Source organism: Meleagris gallopavo, chromosome 11 (genome assembly GCF_000146605.3).
Source record: "Meleagris gallopavo isolate NT-WF06-2002-E0010 breed Aviagen turkey brand Nicholas breeding stock chromosome 11, Turkey_5.1, whole genome shotgun sequence".
NCBI classification, from domain to species: Eukaryota; Metazoa; Chordata; class Aves; order Galliformes; family Phasianidae; genus Meleagris; species Meleagris gallopavo.
Window position 1 is genome coordinate 20,863,073 of NC_015021.2, and position 22,062 is coordinate 20,885,134.

The 22,062-nt window shown below is 37.9% G+C and overlaps 1 protein-coding gene across 1 annotated transcript in view; it reads left to right on the forward strand.

The window, feature by feature from the left end:
- The first annotated feature begins 9,389 nt into the window (after positions 1 to 9,389).
- Positions 9,390 to 22,062, forward strand: part of SI (sucrase-isomaltase) — a 46,272-nt gene continuing 33,599 nt past the window's right edge. Inside the window, exons 1-9 of the mRNA XM_031555006.1 lie at positions 9,390 to 9,543; positions 11,307 to 11,430; positions 12,432 to 12,505; positions 16,269 to 16,389; positions 16,480 to 16,589; positions 17,250 to 17,401; positions 19,401 to 19,572; positions 20,905 to 21,004; positions 21,679 to 21,791. Of these exons, the coding sequence (XP_031410866.1) occupies positions 11,307 to 11,430; positions 12,432 to 12,505; positions 16,269 to 16,389; positions 16,480 to 16,589; positions 17,250 to 17,401; positions 19,401 to 19,572; positions 20,905 to 21,004; positions 21,679 to 21,791 (966 nt within the window). The 5' untranslated portion in view covers positions 9,390 to 9,543. The remainder of the gene's footprint in view (positions 9,544 to 11,306; positions 11,431 to 12,431; positions 12,506 to 16,268; positions 16,390 to 16,479; positions 16,590 to 17,249; positions 17,402 to 19,400; positions 19,573 to 20,904; positions 21,005 to 21,678; positions 21,792 to 22,062) is intronic.

Sequence of the window (22,062 nt, forward strand, 5' to 3'; positions counted from 1 at the left end):
AAGCCAGTTAAGGTTTGCCCACCACCCAGCCTTGATTTTGACAGTTTGAGTCCGGGGATTTTCAGCTCACAGCACAGGAACTTACAGATAAACATATTTGTTTGGCTCACGCTAATGGCCCATTATGTTTCCTCAAGGTACTGCCTGTATTTTAGAAAGGCAGGAAGTATTGAAATCTTTTGCTTCTGTACTTCAGTGAAATGCTTTCAAATTGAATTCTTTTTATTGCAATGGAATTGTTTCAGGACCAATAAAGGCTAAAGCAAAAAAACTCAGATCAGATGTTTTTTTTCCTGAAGCACTGCTTACAGGTGAGCGCTAAATTATCATTATTATTATTTTGTCATGTTTCTAATGTGCACAGGCAGAAACAGTGGCTATTGCTGAGTTTTACTTTTATCTTAGAAAATAATTCTGGATTTGGAATGTCGTTCTTAAATAAGTACAGCCATTTTGTCTATTTTTTGTGTGTCCCTAACTATGGAAGAGTCATGTTATATGGTCAAACGTCCAAAGAGAGTTTTGCTCTTAAAAAGTGAATTAAATGAATGAAAATTAGGGCAGTGTGTTTCTGCTGAGCACTATTTTTGACAAAAAGTTCTGATAAATAGGCAAACTTACACGATGATTTATTCATGTATAATTGTAGTTTTTTCTTTCATCATTGTAGCTTTGAGGTCTGCCAAGTTATTTTGGATGTTCTGCTGGAAACATGGTAATCGAAAGAAAACGTGAATATACAGTCAGGTGTTTTTTTGGTACTAGACCTCAAAGAACTAAGGGTACGTTCTAGGACTATTTTACATAAACGTTTCTCTTTAGATATTACAGTGAAAGTTAATGGGGTGGTGTGGTACTTGGCATGACAACAAGCTTTGTGAGCAATACCTGACATGTTCTCTTGTGGATGAATAATAATTTTTCCTTTCTAGTGTCATACCAATTTTGGCATTTTACTTATTATTCTGCCATCGAGATTATTTTCCATTCCTTTTGGATATGTATCACCACCAGCACTTCTTCCAATACATCTTTTCACTTAACGAGGTTCTTGTCAAAGAATCTCCAAACTTCTGTCCTTACTTTTCCTTTTTACTCTTTCAGTGACACGGCAGTATGGTGAAACTATTAGAAAGAATGACATATAAATGTGGTAACAGTGGGAGGATTTTCTCCCGCATCATTTTGGTGATGCTTTGGGGGACATAAATGTTATGTTCCTAATCTTGAAAGGCTCTCTGGTAAAATTACCCCTTTACAGGTCCCTTCATTACAAAATGAGATTTCAATAGTAGTTACAAAATAGCCTTCTTGGAATAAAATTAGGTAAGATTGCCCGTTTGTCACAAGATGTAATATGCTGAATTCATTAGCTTTTGTATTTCCTTCATGATAAATTGGGAGTGCTACGCAAAGTTTTGTATTAATATAGTAACAACTTCATTTGATTTAATTTTTTTAAAATGAGCTTGAGATAATTATATCTGTACGCAAAAGTACAGATATAATACTGAAAAGTATTCTTTTCAACTGTCATAAACTTTATGGACAGTACAAGGTTGCACTGGCAGTCAAGTCATTCCCTCACTTGAGCAAAGTTTGAATGCGTGAAATACACTGTTAAGTTTGTAGTTGGTAAACGACCAATTCTTTATCATTACTTAATTAATAACAAAGTTCAATATTAATGTAAGATCAACTACTTGCCAAGCCTTGGCAGAGGGCGTGCTAACGTTTTGTTTTTTAAGGTTGTTTCCTTAGGGTGGTGGTCACTATGAAAGTATTTCCCAGCTTAACTTGGCTCTGGACAAGTTACCCCTAACTCTCCTGTTTATTCAAGGACAGAGGCAGAAAGAGCAAACAATGTGAAAGTAAATGCTGTGAAGCATTTGTTGGGCTGCCTTTTCTCTTGGTGATATTTATTTCTCAACGCTCTGACATCGTGGGTGCAGCTAACAGCCCAAAAAGATGTTAAGGTTCGACAGCTGGAAATTAATAGAAGCAGCTCCAAAACCTGGTACAGTTTTTACACATTCAGCTAAGACACATACACTTATGCCCTTTACACCTTGAGGTATTAATGCTGTCATTCATTAACCGGGAGACTCATGCATCTTGCAGCTCATCTGAGCTTCTTTAATATCATTGTCACTGCAAGGTTCAGTGCCACGATGTTTTGCATTGCTTTGTCCCATTAATATAAGCTGTTTTTGCCATGTTCTTAAGATTTGTTTACACTCTCCACATGACAAATCTCCTAGCACAAGTATATCATCCCACGGCCACTTTATTTCCTTTTTTTTTTTTCATTTATTTCTATAAGACACACTTTGCTTTAAACACTCTTGCAGGCTACACTATTAGCATATCAAATCTTTTTAACACTGAATTTCTTGACACAGGCTGTCATTAATATCAATTAACAGAGTGGAAAAATATGATAGTTACTCAGTATGGGATAGCCTACTGCAATAACCTGTGCTTCCCTCTTCAAAATGAGAGCTGAGCTCCCATGCTGCGTCCAGCTAAATGCTCCTGGCCCTTAACTGATTCCATGCTGCACATGAAGGCCTGAACAGAGCCATGAATTAGGGAGAACTGAATAGCCATGTGTCCCACAAGATCAGCTGTAGACAGTGCCTTCTATAAGAGAAAAGATAGGTAAGACACAGAGAGAGAATGGAAGGACAGGAGCAGAGGAATCAGCCAAGCCAAGGAAGAACCTGGTCCCATCATTTTCACTGCCCCCAAGACTTTGTTCCAAGTCTTGCAATATTTGATGTTTTCATTTAAACTCCCACACAAGATTACCAGTGACTATAGGAATATAATGTTTTTGGCATTTTCTTTTTTTTTTTTAAAGCCAACTGTGGTGATTAGAGAGAAAACCGTAAGACTAATCTGAACTTTGAGGGTTTGTAAGGATGAGAGTTGAGCATTTACTTAATACTGTATCAAAATCGGAGCTGAAGAAATTGAGATTTTGGACTCATATTATGCATGTTTTTCAGTTTTTATTATTAATTCTTTGCCTTTTTAAGATAAAGATCCTAAGCCCTTAATAGTTTTGTATTGTGGACATCTATAATTTTTACTGAAAAAAAAACCCAAAACTGCAAAGAGTATAATATGTCTAAATAAGTAAGAAAGCTGTCTAGGAATCAGTACATGATATATAGTATTATGATACTTTATAATATAGGTGTATAAGTATATATAGTATAATACAGTATATAATCATGATGGCTTTGCTTTGTTTCCTGCTCAATAGCAGCAAGAAACACAGATGTTGGCTGGAGGACCATCTGCAGGTAGGGCAAGAAAAGTTATAGAAACAATGAGCAGACAAGTTTTGAATGAAAACAAAAATATTCAGAGGGGCCAAAACAGTGATTTCATTCAGTAGTTGCTTTAGAATTATCTTTTCCTCACCCTAAAGGCAGGGAGACTGCTAAGCTTCTACCCTTAAGTAATTCCTTCATTTTATGAGCAGACAGCATTTCTTGAAAAAGTATCTAATCTGGGTTAGGTTAGGTTTGCTCTGTGACTCACTCTGTGGATTCAGATATCTAAGGAGAGGTGTGGGACCCAAAGAAGTTGGGGGGAATAATGGCACAGGGGCAGCTATGGAGCCTTGTGTGCCCATGAAAGCCCTCAGTTATCCCCTTTGGAGCATCCCAGGGATAAAAGCAGAGCTGCCTGGATATGTTTGAACTTTTGAGTTTTATGTGCCATCAACATCTAGCAATTAGCTGGAAACATTGATTCTCCTTTTTTCACCTTTTTTCACCTTTATAGGTGGCAAGGGATATCCTAAAATTCATATTCCAGCTACAAATGACCAGTTCAAATAATTTGCCTGTAGGACGATTTGCATTTCCCAATATCCCTACTGCGATCTCATTACTGTTGAAAGAATGAAGAAGACAACAGGTTTTGATCAAATAACTATGTGAAACATATTTTGGTATTTCCGTGTTTCGAAGCACGAATAGCCACAGAGAAAATATGCTTTCCTTCAAGCAAGGTTGAAATTCCTTTCTCAACTGCAAGGACAGATAATAAACACTGACATTGTGTAAGATTTAGCTCTTCTAGGATATACCACATACTAGTTAGAAGAACAGCAGTTACTAATTTACAGATATAACTAACTGATTTATATTAATGATTATGGTTCAGACTATTGTGATGCTTGTTGATTCTATACTGGGTGCTTTCTCTGTTTCTCCTTTCTATTTTCACTAACTGTGGAAAAGCAAGAAGTATTAAAATATTTTTTATCTGATTTGAGGTCTTATCAGCTATCAGATCATCACAGGCACATGAGAAACAAGTTCTGCTCTGACTACACTAAAACATTCAGTAGTGATTGCTATATTGCTGTAATTTAGAGATTCACAACAAGTTATTTCCTCGATTGCAATAAGAAATGCGGAATTTCTTCCCCTTTCTACAGTGTATGTTCAGTTGGAAGTGCTATCATTGTAGTCACCATTATGGCTTTTACTGGGTTGGAATCTGAAATAACAATTCATAAATAACACTTGGATTCAGCTTCAGCTGAATCCTGAGGCTTTCTCAGTTCTTTCTCTTGACCAGATTTACATTAATTTCAGTTCAGTACATGAGGAACATTCCAGGGCAAGTATACAGCTTCAGCTGAATCCAGCTTTGTCATATTTCGTTGGCTCAGCGGTGTTATTAGAACCAGGATTACGGCCCACAGTTTAGGTATGCAGAGACTTATTTAGCTATGAAAGGGGAGAATATATACAACGTCTAATTGCACTGCTCTTAGAACTAGACATGCTTCGAAAATGAACTTCAAGCATGTTCTGCTTTTCCATGACAGTGCAATTATTCTATTGAAGTTATTTCTCTATCTGGTTAATAAACAAAGTAAAAATCTTTTGGCTGCCAAATGCTATAAAATGAAAACTACTTCTGTTTGAGACTAAGTTCACACATGATGTTATGTTGAACTGTGATGCACTTCAGGAAAAGGAGACAGCTCTGAAAGAATTCATATCTGTTTTCTTCAAAGTCCTACTGAGAAAATAAATGTTTGCAATGCATTTCCTGAGGCTTTCTCAGTTCTTTCTCTTGACCAGATTTACTTTAATCTCAGTTCAGTACATGAAGAACATTCCAGGGCAAGTACACTTTATTTTTTATTCTTTTTATTTTTTTCTTGCTCAGTTCATCTTTAAAATTGGCTACTTTTTAAATTATTGTTATCATTATTTTGTTCTAAGTATAGGATTTTTTTGTCCTTTTTGGAAACCTGTAACAAGTTGTACATCTTAACAGTGGCATGCCTTCATGCTCAGGTCTGCAACTGCAATAACAATCTCCTAGGGAGCCCAGGTAAGATTTCTGCCTAGAAATTTCCATAAAAGAGCTGTCTCTCACAGACTTTCAAAGTCTCTGCTGAATATTGTGTTCACTGAAGCTTTAAAGGGGAAAAATATGCCTATATTGTGGCAAGCATTTGCTTTCTTATAGACGTTAATGAATTTTCTGAAAGTATTTTCTCTGCTATCCCTTTCCTTACAGAACTCAGGGCTGCCAGTAGAGGGCCAGAGGGTGGTGGTGCAGTAGGCAAACTGTACAGTGAACACATCAGTTGTTCTGTGCCTTCACTGATGTCTTAGCAAAGTGCTGAAGAACTGATTAATGTGTGCAGTGAACCTTTTCAGGTTGAATTCTACCAAGTTCATAACGCTTACTTTGCTTGGCAGTTTTGAGAAAAGATGTGAGGCCTTTATCCAGATTTCTATGTCCTCATCTGATGAAGACAATGAAGCACAGTACACAAAAAATGAAGAATTATCATCCGAACTTTTCTTCTACTCTCATTTAAACACTGCCCAGGTCATTTAATAATTCCATACCTATCAAGCCAGAGAGAACATGCAATGACTTAGTCTAAAAGTCTAAGATACTGTTGTCTAAACAGGGTGTGCTGGTCTCCAGCTTCTGCTTTAACACTGGGCATTTATTCACAGAGCCCCACATAACTCACAAAGCCCCCCATCTTCTCTACAATAGTTGGAAATGTGCAGTAATATTTCACTTAGCACTTTCTATGGGTTGGGCCTGTTATATTGGAGTTGCTAAAGTCTTTTTAAGTGTGAAGAGGATTTGTATCTATCTATCTATATCTATCTATCTATATATATACATTTTCATTTGAACTCCGCAATAATAGGTCTTTTGAGATTTCAGTGCCAAATAAGATGATTTGTGGAGCGCAGGAATATAATCCATGTGATCTGCTTGTTAATTGATGGATGGATTATATGGTAGGTTCCCAGCAGTCCTCAAAGAGCCATGTTGAATTTGGATGGGTTTTCTGCTTGTGTGTATCTGCCTCATTAGTTTGCCAAAGTGTCCTGAAATTCTTGGGAGAAAAGTCATTACCAGTACAAGCTGACTTTACTGCAGCAGAGTTACAGCAGGAACAGGTTGGGTCTCCTGCCAAAAAACCTTGCAGTCACGTCACACGGAATCTGAGACTCTCACCAAAGTGTTGACTTGGCCAAATTATTTGACTTTTGCTCAACTGGGATATCTGTTTTTGTTCTTTTTCCTCAAGAAAAAGTTAGTTATTACTCTATGTAAGCAAGATCTGTAGTGTTCATATATATATATATATGCAGATATATTTAGATAGAAACAATAGCATATCTTTGCCTGTGCTGTTTGGAGATGCCCTGCACGTGATCCCTATGTAGCTGTTCCTGAGAAAGAAGCTCAAGCGTGGGTCATTCTGACCATAAGTCTCCATGGAATAGCAATACAGTGATTCTTTGGAAAGACCAGACCCTATGCAGTTCTCTAGGTAAAAAGCTGCACATGTTGCTAATCAAACCATTCTAAGCAGAATCATCATCTTCATCATCCATATGGTAGAAAAAAACATGAAGTGTGCAGATGATGAATGTGGTCTAATCACCACCTGACATCCAGCTAATAAGTAACTGAGCTGGGAGTGGACAACAGACCTATGGATCTTTGCTCTGAACAGGCATGTGCACTTCAGTACACAGAACAGTGATAACGACTGATATCTCCTACTGAAGGAAGAGAGTTGTATCTTTCAGATCTCATTTCAGAGAAGGAAGGAGATGCAGCTGGCAACTGCCTTGTAATGTGCAGAACGTAAATCAAGCAAGTTTCTTTTTTCCCAGGTGTGGGGAATGCGTATTTGAGAATGGAATTTGCCACAGCTGCTTCTAAAAAGTGTTTGGCCTTCCTTTTTTCCTTGAGCATGACCACGACTTCACTGAAGAGCTCCCATCTTGCTGAAGTGATAACTCAGGGTGGTTTCACCCACGTAAACATTACATGCAGGGAATACAGGAGAGCCAGCATGTTCCTCTTGGATTTCTGATAGATGTCCTTCCATGATAGTTCCTGCTTCTTGGATTTCAATACTACATTTTGACCTGAAAGCTCTGTTGTTGATATCTGTTGTAGACAAAACACATTCGGCTGGGAAACCTGCTTGGTTAACCCTCTTGTGAGAGCTTTTTGTTCAGTGCTTTTGTGCTCTCAAATTGCATAGAAAATGTATACTAGTTGATTGATAATATCAGATTGTAGCACTATGAATTCAGGAAAGCACTTAAACAAATGGCTCTGTAGATGGCTGTGTGATTGCAGACGTGTTTAAATGAAACACATGGCCATATGGTTTGCTGAACTAAGTACTTTCCTGGAACAACTAAATTCAATTTGGAAAACAGAGATAAACAAACAAGACCTCCAGTATCATTGCTATCTTCATAATCCATGTGACACTGTTGTGTCTCATTGTGCACTCATAAAGAATTATATTTTGCAATATTAAGAGGGACGTTAGAATTAGATTTGAAGAGCTTGTTTGCACATGTGCAGATGTACATGATGTTGCTACAGTGGAATGGAGAGGCTAAGATACCTGAATACCAGGCTGCACATTAAAAACAGTCATTGAGAGTGGTGGCGTTCATCTGTGTAGAGGACAATGATTCCAGGAGAACCATCTTGCCTTTTAAGAACCGACTTGGGAAAAAAAGAACCATTACTTTTGTGGTGAGAGGGGTCACTTCTCTTACCTGCATTTGCCAGAGGGAGGGGAAATATTTAGGAAATAGAGTAAATTTATGTTGCAGGAGACACCCAGCACTTACGCGTTTCTAACAATATAGCAGCAGTTGGATTTATTATGTTAAGTAACCTGATACCATTAATTCATTATGATGACAAGAGTCACAGTGATTAGTCTACTACATATTCAAGCTGCTAAATCTTAACATAAATTGGGTACCTTTAAAAATTAAAGTTTTGCTTGCCAACAGGGGTAGTTAGTGAGGATGTCTCAACCTTGAGGAATAACCTTGAAAGAAGTCTCAGCCCAGCAGGAGATCACTGCTTTGCATCCTACCTCTTCAGGCAGGGGTGCTTATGTGAGGTTCTGTCTGCTGTACGGTAAAGCGATTGACTCATCTTCGCACTTAGAATTCTTATCATATTTCTCTCAACTTCTGATGCAATTTGCTATTTTCCCATAAGGAATTTCAGTAGTCACCTGCTTTATCTAGGGCTGTACCCCTCTTTGTGGTCATGGCCGTGGGTGCTGGTGCTCTACTGTCGCTATGCTGTTTGGTTCAAGGAATGGTCATGCTGAGGCTTACAAAGGCTCACAAGCTTTAGCAAGTCTTAGGTCAAGTGCAGGACTTGAGGGCATCCACCACAATTTGTGAACAATTCGAATCTATCTCAGCCACCTTCACTTTATTGAAAAATAATTTCTAAGTACTCTGAACGCTATGAACCAAACTGTTTAGTTTGGAAAGTAGAGATTTAATGTCATGATTATATCTGTTGTAACAAAAAGTCAAAATTCAATTAAATATTAAGGCTGTATACTATGATTGAAGATTCTTCCCTGTAAACTCTCTTCTGTGCTAATCTTTCATCTTTCTACTGTTTTGACATTTACTGCTATGATCCCATCAAATCTGTTTATATTGATATTAGCATTAATAATTTGTTGTTCGTTACTGAATACGTTAAATGATCATAAATTTGATTATCTATTAACAATTATTTTAGTAAGTCTTTTTCCTCATTTGAGAACCTTTAATGACTTCATACAGTGATTAAAGCAGAAATGATAGACAAAGAATGTGAAGAATCAAGCGTCTACTAACAACGATATGGAAAAAGAACAGTAAAGCCATTAAATCATGCAATGTGGTCAAATTTATTGACATTTTATTGCTTCTTTTCTCTCATTTACAGAACCTGCTGAGTGATACAGAACCAAAATATTATTAATTAACCAACTATTCCTTGGCTACAATAACCACAGTAACTAATTTTAGCTCAGAAAGTTTCTGCAACCTGCCTGTAATTATGTATGTGCCTGCCATTGGTAGATTGGTTAGCAAACACTGTAATGAACTGATAACAGCAGAGAATAAAACATTGGTTTTGAGACTGAGCTTTACAACCAGGATCAGCAGATGAAGGAAGCAGAGGGGCTTTAAGGTACGTTATCCCATTTATTCCATCTGTGTTACTGCAGACCTTCCCTTTGCTGCAGAGCCCAAGTCGCACAACAAAAGTTGCATTTATGAATTATAAATTATAAATCCTTGTTTTAGAAGTCTCAGGTTGTGGAGGAGACCTTGAGAATGAAAAAGCTGAAATACAATGCTGCGGATGTTTGCAGGGTGGTGGGGAGAGTTGGACGAAAAGAATTTTAATATTCCTCTTTATTCTTAATATTTAATATTTTGGTTTTCAGAAAAATGAACTTTACTTGTTAGGGCTCCTAGCTGATGAGTATTCTGACAATACTACAGGAAACCCAGAGGAGGAACTGCTGGAATATAATTTCCTCATTGTAGAAACAGGCCTTAAATATGTGCTTTTAAATATACAGTGTAGTGGTAGGTTTTAAATGTGTTACTTCCCTTAGGAGGTAACTATAATCATAAAAATAGCTACTAATTTTGATATTAATGGAGAAAATGTGAATAGCAGTACGTTATTTTAAAAAGCTTAGATAATAATCACTGTAGAATCATAGACAGGTTTGGGTTGTAAGGGATCTTAAAGCCCATCCAGTTCCAACCCCTGCCATGGGCAGGGACACCTCTTAGCAGCTCAGGCTGCCCAGGACCCCATCCAGCCTTGTCCTGAGCACACCCACAGTGCCAGGGTCTCACTGCCTTCATAATAAAGACTTATTTTTCCTAATATTTAAATAAATTTACCCACTTTTAGCTTAAAGCCATTACTCACTGCCTCATCACTGTATGGCTTTGTAAAAAGTGCCACTCCAGCTTTCTTTCAGGCTCTCTTTTAAGTACTGGAAGGCCACAATAAGGTATTCCCAGGCTGAACAAACCCAAATCTCAGCTTGTCTTCATAGGAGAGGTACTCCAGCCCTCTGAGCATCTTTGTGGCCCTCCATACATGAGGGTACATTTATCTAAGTATCAACTTTAGTGTTCTGGAGATTGCTGGTGTTTCTTTACTGTTTTTATTCTCTATTCATTCTGGTGGCTGTGGGATTTCCAGGAATAAGGATAGTGCTGGGGTAATAAATTATACTTGTAGGAAATGGTCAGTGATGAAGGAAGTGCAATAAATTAACAGTGTTGTTTCACAAAATCAAATCAACCAACAAACAAAAAGCCAAAAACTCATCCCAGAAGTTTTTCTAAAGTATTTTTCTTTTAGGTTCTCACTAAAGCACTTGAGAACGCTTTCATGTGCTAGTGCAATCCGCACACATTTCTGCATTTTCTTACTTGGACAAAAAAGAAGCTGTTTTTCTGTATTTCATGTTGTTTTATTAGTTTAAATATTCTTAACCAAATGTGAAATGCAGTTGCTGCTGCCAATGTATATCGATCTGGATGATGGAGATCAGTTTTAATTAGTTTTCCTGCTGGTGTGCAGTTCAACATTAATGGCCTTGTGTTGTTCTTTCTGGTGTTTCAGTAAAATGTAAGAAACTTCATAAATAACCTCAGGAGAAAGTTCTTATTTGCGTATTTAGAAGTGCTTTAGTGGGAACAAAACACATTTCTCAGTGGTTGACCATGAGTGTAATAACGCAGTAATCTGTGTGAATTATCTGGAATAGGAGATTTATTTTTAATCCTAGGATTAGGAGATATGGTTTAAAACCTAAATGATTTACGAAAATATAAGAACTGAGAACGAATACTGTAACTTATAGAGTTTTTCAAGCTGTTATTTTTGTTTTCCTTATGCTAATGATGTTCCTCTTGACCTAGATGGGCAAGAGGAAGTTCAGTGGCCTGGAAATTACTCTCATTGCCCTCTTCTGCCTGGTGGTGGTGGTGGCCATTGTTCTCATTGCACTTTTAGCAACAGGAGTACCTGCAGTCAAAACTACAGGTAAGTACTTCCCACTCCCAGGACCAAAGGCAAAACCCTCAATGGGGACTGCTCAGCTCTGCTTGCTGAGATGTTCACGAGTCCTATAGCACTCCTGTTGGAATTGGCTGTTGGCATCATTTAATTCAAAGAATATGAATGTTCAAGTAGGGGAGGGAAAAAGAGTGAGCGTTTCTCTGCTGTGTTTTTAAATCCAATTATTTCCTGTTAGTTTCAGTGTTACATTTACATAATAGAGTCACAAAATGGCCTGGATTGAAAAGGACCTCAAAGATCATCTAGTTCCAACCCCCTGCTATGTGCAGGGTCACCAACCAGCAGACCAGGCTGCCCAGAGCTACATCCAGCCTGGCCTTGAATGCCTGCAGGGATGGGGCATCCACAATCTACTTGGGCAGCCTGTTCCAGTGCGTCACCACCCTTTGTGTGAAAAACTTCCTCCTAATATCCAACCTAAACCTCCCCTATCTCACTTTGAAACCATTCCCTCTTGTCTTATCCTACCAAATCCTGTAAACAGGCATTTCCCATCCTGCTTATACTCTTAAATGAACCTTAAGGTGCATTTATCTGATGGTCTAACTTCTTTGGATGGAACAGTATTTCATGGGATGGAACACTCATAAGAGCACTTGCACAGCACTATTCAGATAAAAGAAAGCCCTTTTGATTTTAATTCAACATAAATTTTTAAGGAAGCAGTACAGGCTGGGTTACAAGACTTACTGAAAACTGAATTACTGTATATCTTCACAATTAAAGTATTTTATGTCACCCATTTGTACAAAAAATCGAAAGTGAAGCTCTCCTACCTTTATCTGGAATAGTCCTGTGCAGCTTTTCAAAGTTAAGGTAAATCACAGTAGCAATAATTTAAACTCATTTGAGTCTGTATTCAGGGTTAGAGAATCAAGGTGGTGAGAAAGTCAGCAGAACAAGTTAATGATAATCCGGATATTAATGTATTTTGGAAATAACCCATTATTTTATTTCCCTAACAGAATTTACACCAGAATGTCCGAACATATTAACAGTGGAGAGAATTGACTGCATCCCGGATCAAACAGCAACAAAGGTCTGAGAACATTGTACTAAAATCAGTTAGAAAATAGGCCTTTCCACATAAAATCCTATGTTTAATTATGGAAATGCACCTTTTCTCTAACGTATTGATGGTCCTCATAACTTTTATTTGTCTGTGAATGACTGACTACTTCGCATATAACTTCTGTACAACCAATTTTAGCCCATTGTCAGAAGGCCAGACTTTTTTCTAGCCACTGGAGCACTTTACTGTTAAGGGTTGAAGACCCCTGCCAATATATTCCCCAGAACTTTGGCTTGCTGATAAGAGAGAACAAAATTAGGCAAACAAGGAGAGGTTAGAAATACAGACTGTTTTTAACAACTTTGTCTAAGCAATTTCTTTTTTTCTGACGGCCAACTGCAAGCATTTACAGCAAAGCATTTTAGAAATAGCACATTGAGATTCACTGCATGAGATTTTTATAATGCAGTGAATGCTGTCAGTTTCCTCTCTGAACTGATCTGAATCTCACTATCTCACCTACTCTTTCTTGAATGTTGTCTCTCATCTGAGTATGCATAGAACATTCTTGTGGTGGTTGCTATAGAAAGGTTATTTTTGTTAGTTTTCTAATCATCATTACTATTCATTTTAATAATAGATGTTTTCATTTTCTGATGGAAGATGATGGGTGCCTGGCTTTTTTTTTCTTAGTGGGGTGCAGCTTGAGAGAAAATATAGAGAGTATATTATGATGTGTGATGCTAATGCCATTCACAAAGATATAAAAATGATTAACCAACCTTCTCTATCGCTCTGTGAATTCCCAGTCTAATTGCAGAAGTGACAGTTGTTAATGATGCTGTCATGCCATGAGTTGTATTATGATATGTAGTTCAATATAGCCTAGCGGGTTAACAGAGTAGTAGAGGCTCAACTCACAGCATGCTTCTCTTCTCTTTGGTTCCTTACTCCAGGAGCAAGCACACCACGATAGGTGTCATGCAGATCTCTTTAATCTTTAATTACTACCTTGGGATTAGCCACCCCACATTAAGCACTACACTTATCAGAAGTGAAGAAAATGGTTTTGCTCTGGTTGCAACTGCAAGCCGCACTGTAAATGTGCTCTTCCATTTTACCCTTTGTGATCAGGAATAATTAAAAACAATCACAATAAAGTCACCATCAACAAAAAAAAAAAAAAGGAACGGGGGGGGCTATAGATGCAGGTTTGAACACTGAGATTCTTGCTCTGTAATTAGAGGTAAAATAAATGATTCCTAAATCTGCTCTTTCCTTAGTGAATTCTGGGCAGCAAATTTCAGAAGATTAGAGATAAACATCACCTTTAATCTTTGCCCTGAAGAAAGATGCTATGTGCACGCATCTCGCAATCCAGAGTCCTGTTTTCTTCTGCAAGCACTTTTGTTGCCCTTCTTCAGGTTTATTCTAATATTACATCTGGCAGAGCTCTAAAACTACAGGAATTTGATAAGAAATGGATTACGTAGTGGTTTCCAATAGATGTTTTCAGAATACAAAGCAACTGGGAGTGTGATACTTTGCCTGAGCTCAGGTAGCAGTTTAGTATCTCTCTTGATGTCTTTATTTGCTGAAGTGTTCTAGGTGAAGTCTGGTCTTGCAGAGGATAGGAGCACGGAAAGCAAAGAGGTATTTATTAACCAATCACAGGCTTGCCAGAGATAAAAACCCTGAGAGAGAGCAGGCTTTTATTAACTAGTCACTGCCACGGAAAGTTGTTTGGTTTTATAAGATGAGAAGAATACACTAGTAAAAACTAACCTACCATGAGCAGAGCTAGTGCTGTCAAGCTCTGTAGGTTGAGGGGAGACTTTATTGTTTGTTGTTTGGTTTGTTGTTATTGTTTTTGAAAATATCTTGGTAAAAGTTTGTTTTGATGCTAAGAAAAGAAACATTGCAGTTTGACACATAGACAAGCAATTCTTTCAGTCCTTGGTGCCGAGTTCAGCGTTCAGAAGCGATTTCATTTTGTTTCCCATCAAGCACTGTTTTCGTATTTCCACTATTATTTCTAATGAAGTTTTGACACTTTCTTTGATTTTGTTGTGTGTTGGTATCTAGTACGTTAGTTTAATAGATCAGAGGCTGTGATCACCTCCTATCTTTATTTACACTAAATGATAGCTTCAGTAACAGCCTTGACAATACCTTTGAATGAACTCTGTTCTTTTTGGTGTCAAACATAACCGATCTTGCACTCATGCACTTACTTCCTCATGCAGCAAGCTCCACGTGCCATAAAAGTACTGATCTACAGTTTACAAATCCACTAGAATAAAACCTATCCTGAAGATTGTAACTGCCCTGTAAAGTAATTAGTGAAAATATTCAACAAGCATAGATGAGAAGTAGTTGGGAAAAGAAAAGCATGTTTATGAAGTTGAGAAAGGAGATGCTTGAAGTGTTAGGTGTTAGGATAAACTGTTGTTCAAGCTATGGGATAGTCACTGGTCTGGGAAGGGATAAGAAGATTGAGGTCATAATGTATCATTGATATGTAGTCTAGTTGCTGTGCTTGGCCCAAACACTGTAGAATAATGCATGAAATTATCTTGAGCCAATAGCTCTGTGCTCTCCTTTGACACACTATTTCTGGGCTAGAGCTTTCTCTGTTCAGAGAATGAGGCAAGTAATTGACCTGAACTTTCTAGGTTGGGCTCTATAACTCTCACCAGTAGCAGTGGATTTTGGCCTATCTTCATCTATAGCTATGGAGAGTTTTAAATAAATATTGAACAAATAGCAAAAATATTTGAGCGTGAAGAGCTTCTGCTAGTGTGCAGGTTGGAGGAGGATCTTGAAGATCTGCGTGTTGGATTTGGATGCCCAAGATCACTGAGACTTTTGCCCTCAGTGGTGCTTCTTGTATCACTACTGCCCTTTGCTTCCAAGTAATTAGTTTGGTTTTTAACATGGGAAAATGTGTGGACATTTACAGTGATGTGTTACGTAAGTGTAATCTTCAAACATAGAACTTGTGCAGACAATCTGTGAATAAGTTAATTTCTAACAGTAAAGCAAACATATTCCTGTTTATTGGAGTATTGAGATGTAGATTAAAGGTTGATGCCTCTATACTGAGTTATATGCTTTAAACAGTGGGTTTAATTGCTTGGGTGGTTTATGTTTGTTTTTGTCGAAAAAAGCCGTCATCAATCAATCTGAATCTAAGGTTCTGCAGAAGCAATCTTAACATTTCTGATACTAGGAAATGACATTGAAATGTAGTTCTCATACATAATGATAAATGATGCATATGTGATGTTTTCCAGCCAGATGTTTACTAGATGTTAAGCCAACCATAAATGTTATCCAGTCCCCAGTGTGTGAGCATTGGTTAGTCTCTAATGTATTTGTCACAGCTCAAAAGTTTCCTTAATTTTTTAAGGGTTCATTCATCCTGTGAATCTTCAGGTTTTAAGAAAAATTCATTGTCTATTTGTCTACTCTGAATCAAGAAAGAAAAAAACAACCCACCTTGTTGTTTATATTAGAATTGACTAAATAGATTTTCAGTGAAAGAGTTTATCTGATAGCAACTGTTACTACGTTTTCTGGTGTTTGGGGTAAAAAATACTTCACATGCATTTCAATTGTTGCAGTGTAAAATGTTTATTGTGTAAAATCATAGAATCACAAGGTTGGAAAGGACCTACAAGATCATCTAGTCCAACCATGCTCCCATTACTATTGCTATCACAAGCCGCTAAATCATATCTCGTAGCTCCAAAATAATTGATGTGAGTTCCTCCTGTCCTTTAATCAGAGTGTCTGTGACTTGCGTGGCTGCTGCTGGAGTCCCCAGAGTGATACCAGTGTACCCTGGTGCTTTTTCTCTAAAAACCATGGGTACAAAGTGGATGGGTCAACAAGATCAACTCAAACAGGTAAGCTGGGAGCTGAAGAACCTGGTTTTTAATGCACATCTGGATGTCAGATTTGAAACAGTAATGTTTCCATTTGTGTGTTTTCTTTAGGATTTGAGGCCACGTTAACAAGGCTCTCATCACCTTCTCTCTTTGGAAAAGATATCAACACTGTCCTCCTCACAGGAGAGTATCAGACAGCAAATCGCTTCCGGTTCAAGGTTAATCTTTTTTATCTGTTGTTTTAAGGTTTATGTTCTGTACATGGTTTTAGGCAGGCCATTTCTGTGCAGTGACTTTGGGAGGGCTCCATTAATCCTTCAGCTGCACCATCGTGCCTCCCACTGAAAAGTTATCAGCTCTTCTTTTCTTTGTCTCTGTGCGTATGAAGGTTTAGCACAGTGGGATTTCCTCATGGAGAAATTTTTGAGACCTTTTAAAAACTCATTTTTTACAGTATCTACTTCTTTTCCTCATTATAGGAAAAGATTCTGGGCCAAATGTTTTATTTATTTCCTCTTCATTTATGGTCTGACCATATCTCTTAATCAATCTATCAGACATATTTAGCTATTCTGAAGCTTTATGGAAAGTTCAGCAGTCTGCATAGTGACTGTGGGGGTATTGATGGTTTCTGGGGTTGAGCAGGGCTTCTTCAGTTGGAAGCTAGCCTCCTGTGGTGGGTTTCTCTGGAAACCAGGGAAAAACGAGGTCAGATATAAGTAGGGAAATAGTTGAAAATGAATGGTGAAAATGGAAAGAGAATGATAATGGAAATGGAAGGAAGAGACTGTGTTAGGGACAGGAAGATGCTACATCAGATCTATGTGTTAATGCTGGAAAATTTTGCAGTGTTTTCAAATGTTTTTAAATCTGTGCAGATTACTGATCCTACAACACAAAGATTTGAAGTCCCCCATGAGCATGTGGGCTCCTTCAGTGGACCTGCAGCCTCCAATTTAAACTACAGAGTGGAAGTGAGTTCAAATCCTTTTGGTATTGTGGTGACCAGAGTGAGCAACGGGAATGTGCTGTAAGTAACACTGGTGTTTCTTTCTTTTTTTTTTTTTTTTTTTTTTTCTGATGAACACTGATGTTGCTGGTTTTCTCTGAAGACCTGTGTTGCCTCACAAAAAGATTTGTTGCCATGTGAATAAGGTATGCCTAAGATGCAACGTGTGAGGCACATTCTTGGGTATGTTACCTACTTCTGATCTTTTGACTGATGGATGTTCTTCAAGGACTTCTCGTGAGGCCTTTTGAAATGCTGCAGTAAGAACAGATGTTGTAAAGGCTTTAGATTTGGCTAGCCCTTCTCTTTCCTTCAGTACTAGCAAAGTCTTTATAGCCACTTTATTCAAGGAGAATTTGTTATCCGAAGAGCTTCTGAGTGCTTCAAATCACAAATACTCTTCATTCCATCTTTTATCTTAGCTGTTACAATCATGCCTTTGCTCTGAATCACCAAACACAGATTGCTCTTTAGACCTATGATAGAATAGTAGTTGTTGCCAGCCACTGATAAGCTGGTCATGTAAAGCTGTAAAATATTTGAAGTACTGTATATTGAATGCTTTCATCCCATTTTTTCCCTAAAAGTAAAGAAAGAAACATAGATCTGGACTAGTTCCATATTGTTGAGAGCCATTAAAAGGGAGGAAGTGTCAGGATGAACATACTTATTAAATCAAAGAACGATTACCTGTCAGAGTTCTAGGAGAGTTGTATTATCAATGCTTCAAGATTAATTAAATAGCTATTATTTTCATGTTGTTGTTAGCGTTGTTTTCTTACTTAGAATCCCCTGTAATGATTGATTTGCAATTACAGAGAACGCAAAAGATGGACTTATTATTTGGTAGTCCATGACTGATTAAGGTGTATGAAGGCAAGAATAAACAATCTAGTTCAATAGATCCATACTGAAGCAGTGCTCTGAAAGACTGAGAGATAGCTGTATCAATCTCTTTCATATGAATATAATGACTGTTAAACAGCACAATCTCCCACAAAAATACGATCTTTGAAAGTTTGTGATTAAAGCTATATAAAGTGAGTAGATCAATGGATATTATTTTGAAACTGTGTACGATGTTAAAACATATTGGTGTGGTTTTCTATCTCAAAGTAAGTCATTTTCTCTGCTTTTGGTGAAAGACTGAGTTTCTGCTGAACCATGTAAGCTCTTGTTTTAATAAAGCTGAAAGTAACCTTCAAATCTCGGGATCAGCTTCATTCCAATTGCTTTGTGATTTAAATCTGGTTTAACTCATAATTACTTTCTCGTTGTGATTGTTTCATTTGAAAAAACAATGACTGATGGAAAGTAAAGCTACTTGTGGGTGGGGCCAATTTTCATGCATTTGCTGTGCGGAAATGTTGAAAGTCTCAGCAATAAAAGAGGAAAATGAATATGATTAAGATCAATATTAATGAACTTAAGAATTTTGACTGATTAAAAGACCGCTGTCTAGCAGTAGGAATTGCCCTGCTGCTCACTCTCTCTGCCTCAGCACTATTCAGATTTCCTCCCAATTGCCTGAGTCGTAGAGTCCCACGTGAGCAAATAAGGAATGGACTTAGCTTTAGATTCAGTCTCTAAATCTCCCCTAATCCTCGCTTAGGAGATGCACGGTTTATAATGAAAGAGATTGGTGAAATGTACAAAATAAAATTAAGAGAGTAAACTGCAATAATGAAGTGGATTTTTACTGTATGGATTCACTATTCAATGCCACAGATGCTTAGGTGGGAAGCTTTGCCCGAAGAGGTGATTGTGAATGTAATCCTGAAAGCAGAGGCCATTTATGTGCAAAGTTTCTATAGCACTGAGAGGTATTGCCTGTCTCCTAATCCATTGAAGGGCCTCTCTATCTACTGCAGCTGAACACCATCCTCCTCTGCATCCTTCCGCTCAGTTTTCTGGATGGAGACCTGACCCTGCTATCCAGCTTAGCTAAAAGGAGTAGAAACAATCACTGCAACAATTTCTGGTGTAATCCTTTTTTCTTTCCTCCTTATTTTTTTTTCAGTTTTGATACTACCATAGGACCACTGCAGTATGCTGACCAGTTTTTACAGCTATCAATCAAACTACCTAGCAGCAACATTTACGGCGTGGGAGAACATGTGCATAAGCAGTACCGACATGATCTCAACTGGAAAACCTGGCCCCTATTCACCAGGGATGTCGGTCCCTCTGAAGTAAGGACCTATTTCTTTTGTATTTTATTATTTGTAGGTGAATTCTGGAATCCAAACCTATTATGTAGTAGCACATTAATAGCATCCACTACTTGAGATTCTACTTGGGTAATGATAGAACAAGGGGGAATGGTTCTAAGCTCAAAAAGGGAAGGTTTAGGTTGGATGTCAGGAGGAAGTTCTTCACAGAGAGAGTAGTGAGGTGCTGGAAGGCTGCCCAGAGAGGTTGTGGATGCCATCCCTGGAGGAGTCAAAGCCAGGTTGGATGGGGCCATGAGCAACCTGGCCTAGAACCAGATCTAGAGATTGGTGTCTCTGCCTGTGGTGGGGAGGTTGGAACTTGGTGATTGTTGGGGTCCCTTTCGACCCAAGCCATTATATGATTTTATGATACACCAAGCTCTTCCACAAAAACTTGCTAGGCACCACATGATATTACTAAAAGCTAGGTGGTAATGGTGAAAGGTTTCTGAGGGATAGCTTTTAGAAACATTTTAATTTTCCTGTTTATGTAAAGTTCAAAATGAGTTGCTAAGCATTAGCATGTGAGTCTTCAGCCTCAGCTGATAAACAATAAGTAACAGTATGTCCTAATGACCAGCACTTATGACATAGGCACGTTCAGCTAATGGCCTTGTTGTTTGGCAGATCTTGACAAAGTTCTCTTTAACAGCTGTTTCTTTAAGAGATAAAACATGTCCGTCAGCAATTATTTGCATCCATACTCTTTTTCCAGGATGATTTCCAGGACACCCATCTTTTCTGACAATACCAAAAAAGTAACTTTACATTTGCACGGAGGATTCTGTAGGATTTGTTCCAAGTTCTCCTTAACACTGGTGCACATAGGCACACGGTGTTGGTCTTTCAGTTCCTCCTCGCAGTGATTTGCTGACGGCATTATAATTTATAAGCATGCATGGATAAAAATCAAGTGAGGTGCTGATTCAAAAAACTGTAGGCATTTTTTTGCTTTTTGCTTCTTCCAATTTGACCATTCTCCGGTGGTATCTGGGGAATGTAGACAATCAAATGTCTACGTTTAAACGTTTAAAACCCTACTTGTCTAGTACAGAATCAACATTTAAGCCATCATGATTATTGTGGAGAAATTAAACAGTACAGTGCACGAGTAAAGGGATGTTTTTTAATGTGTTTTTTTTTTAAGTTACAGTTGCTCCTTATGTAGTTTGTTTATAACTAGCTAATGAGCCTCTGTTTGTCAGTGTTACTTCAGTCCAAGAAAGCAACTATCCATATGACTGAAATATCCCCCAAACACATAGTGTTAGCAGATTTTTAAAAGCTTTTTCTTTTTTTTCCCTCTTGAAGCAAATGCACAACCTATATGGAGTTCAGACTTTCTTCATGTGTTTGGAAGACAGCAGTGGAGCCTCTTTTGGTGTTTTCCTAATGAATAGCAATGCCATGGGTAAGAAAACTTTCTCTGTAGCTCCAGTTATTGCAGCTAAATACTTTTTAAAAATGATCTGTGGAATTGAGATAAAAACTGGGGTAATGTAAATGTCCATTTTTAAATACTACTGCATATAAAGTCTTAACATTACCTTCAGTTATCTGATGGCAGTCTTTGTAACCACTTAGTAACATTCAGCATATGCAATGTAAGCCGTGAGTGGCTCAGAATTAACATGCAGGTTGTGTAAGAAACCTTTTGGAAGCCCTGTGCAGCTCTGTGCAGATGTGTAGGACAGCAGTCAAAGTGCAAATTTGTAATGAGCATCACTTGAAAGTAAGTGCCCTTTGTTCTCTAGATGTAACCCTACCTATACATGTGCTCATTTCTCTTGAGTCTGGAAAGTTGCACTGAAAATTTGAAGAGGAAAGGTTATGTCACTGGATTCGTTATGATTCTCTTGTCTTTGTTGGATGTAAAGAATTGCAAATATGGACGTTTAAAAGAATCATGTCGATACATTACTCATTCATTGCAAATTCAAATAACGGTTGTGAGTTCCTTGGATATATCTGATTTGTGTGGGTGCTTTTTTCTTAAAATTTTCTACTTTTCAATATCAGTATGACCAAGTTACTATAGTTTTAGCTGATATTCAGAATTGGTCTTGTGTATGCTTTGTCTGGCAGAGTTTGCGGTGCAGCCTGCTCCAGCAGTGACCTACAGAACCATTGGCGGCATCCTTGATTTCTATATCCTCTTGGGGAACACTCCAGAGCAAGTAGTGCAAGAGTATTTGCAGGTACGTTTATTTAAAGAAACTACATGTTTAGCAGATCCTTAAAAGCACTTGTTTTCTTCCTTTTTTAAATGTCTTTTCCTTCTTTTTGTGGCAGTATGTCTTTGCTGTGCTATCTAGCGTGAGCTGCTACATATTTATCTAAGAACAATTGTTAGCACGTCACCAATGTAATGGCTAGCTGGAATTAAATTGGGGTGTAGATGTTTTTATCTGGCCTGCTATAGGCAGCAGCAGATAGAGCCCTAGTTTTGCTGAAGATGCACATGCGGAG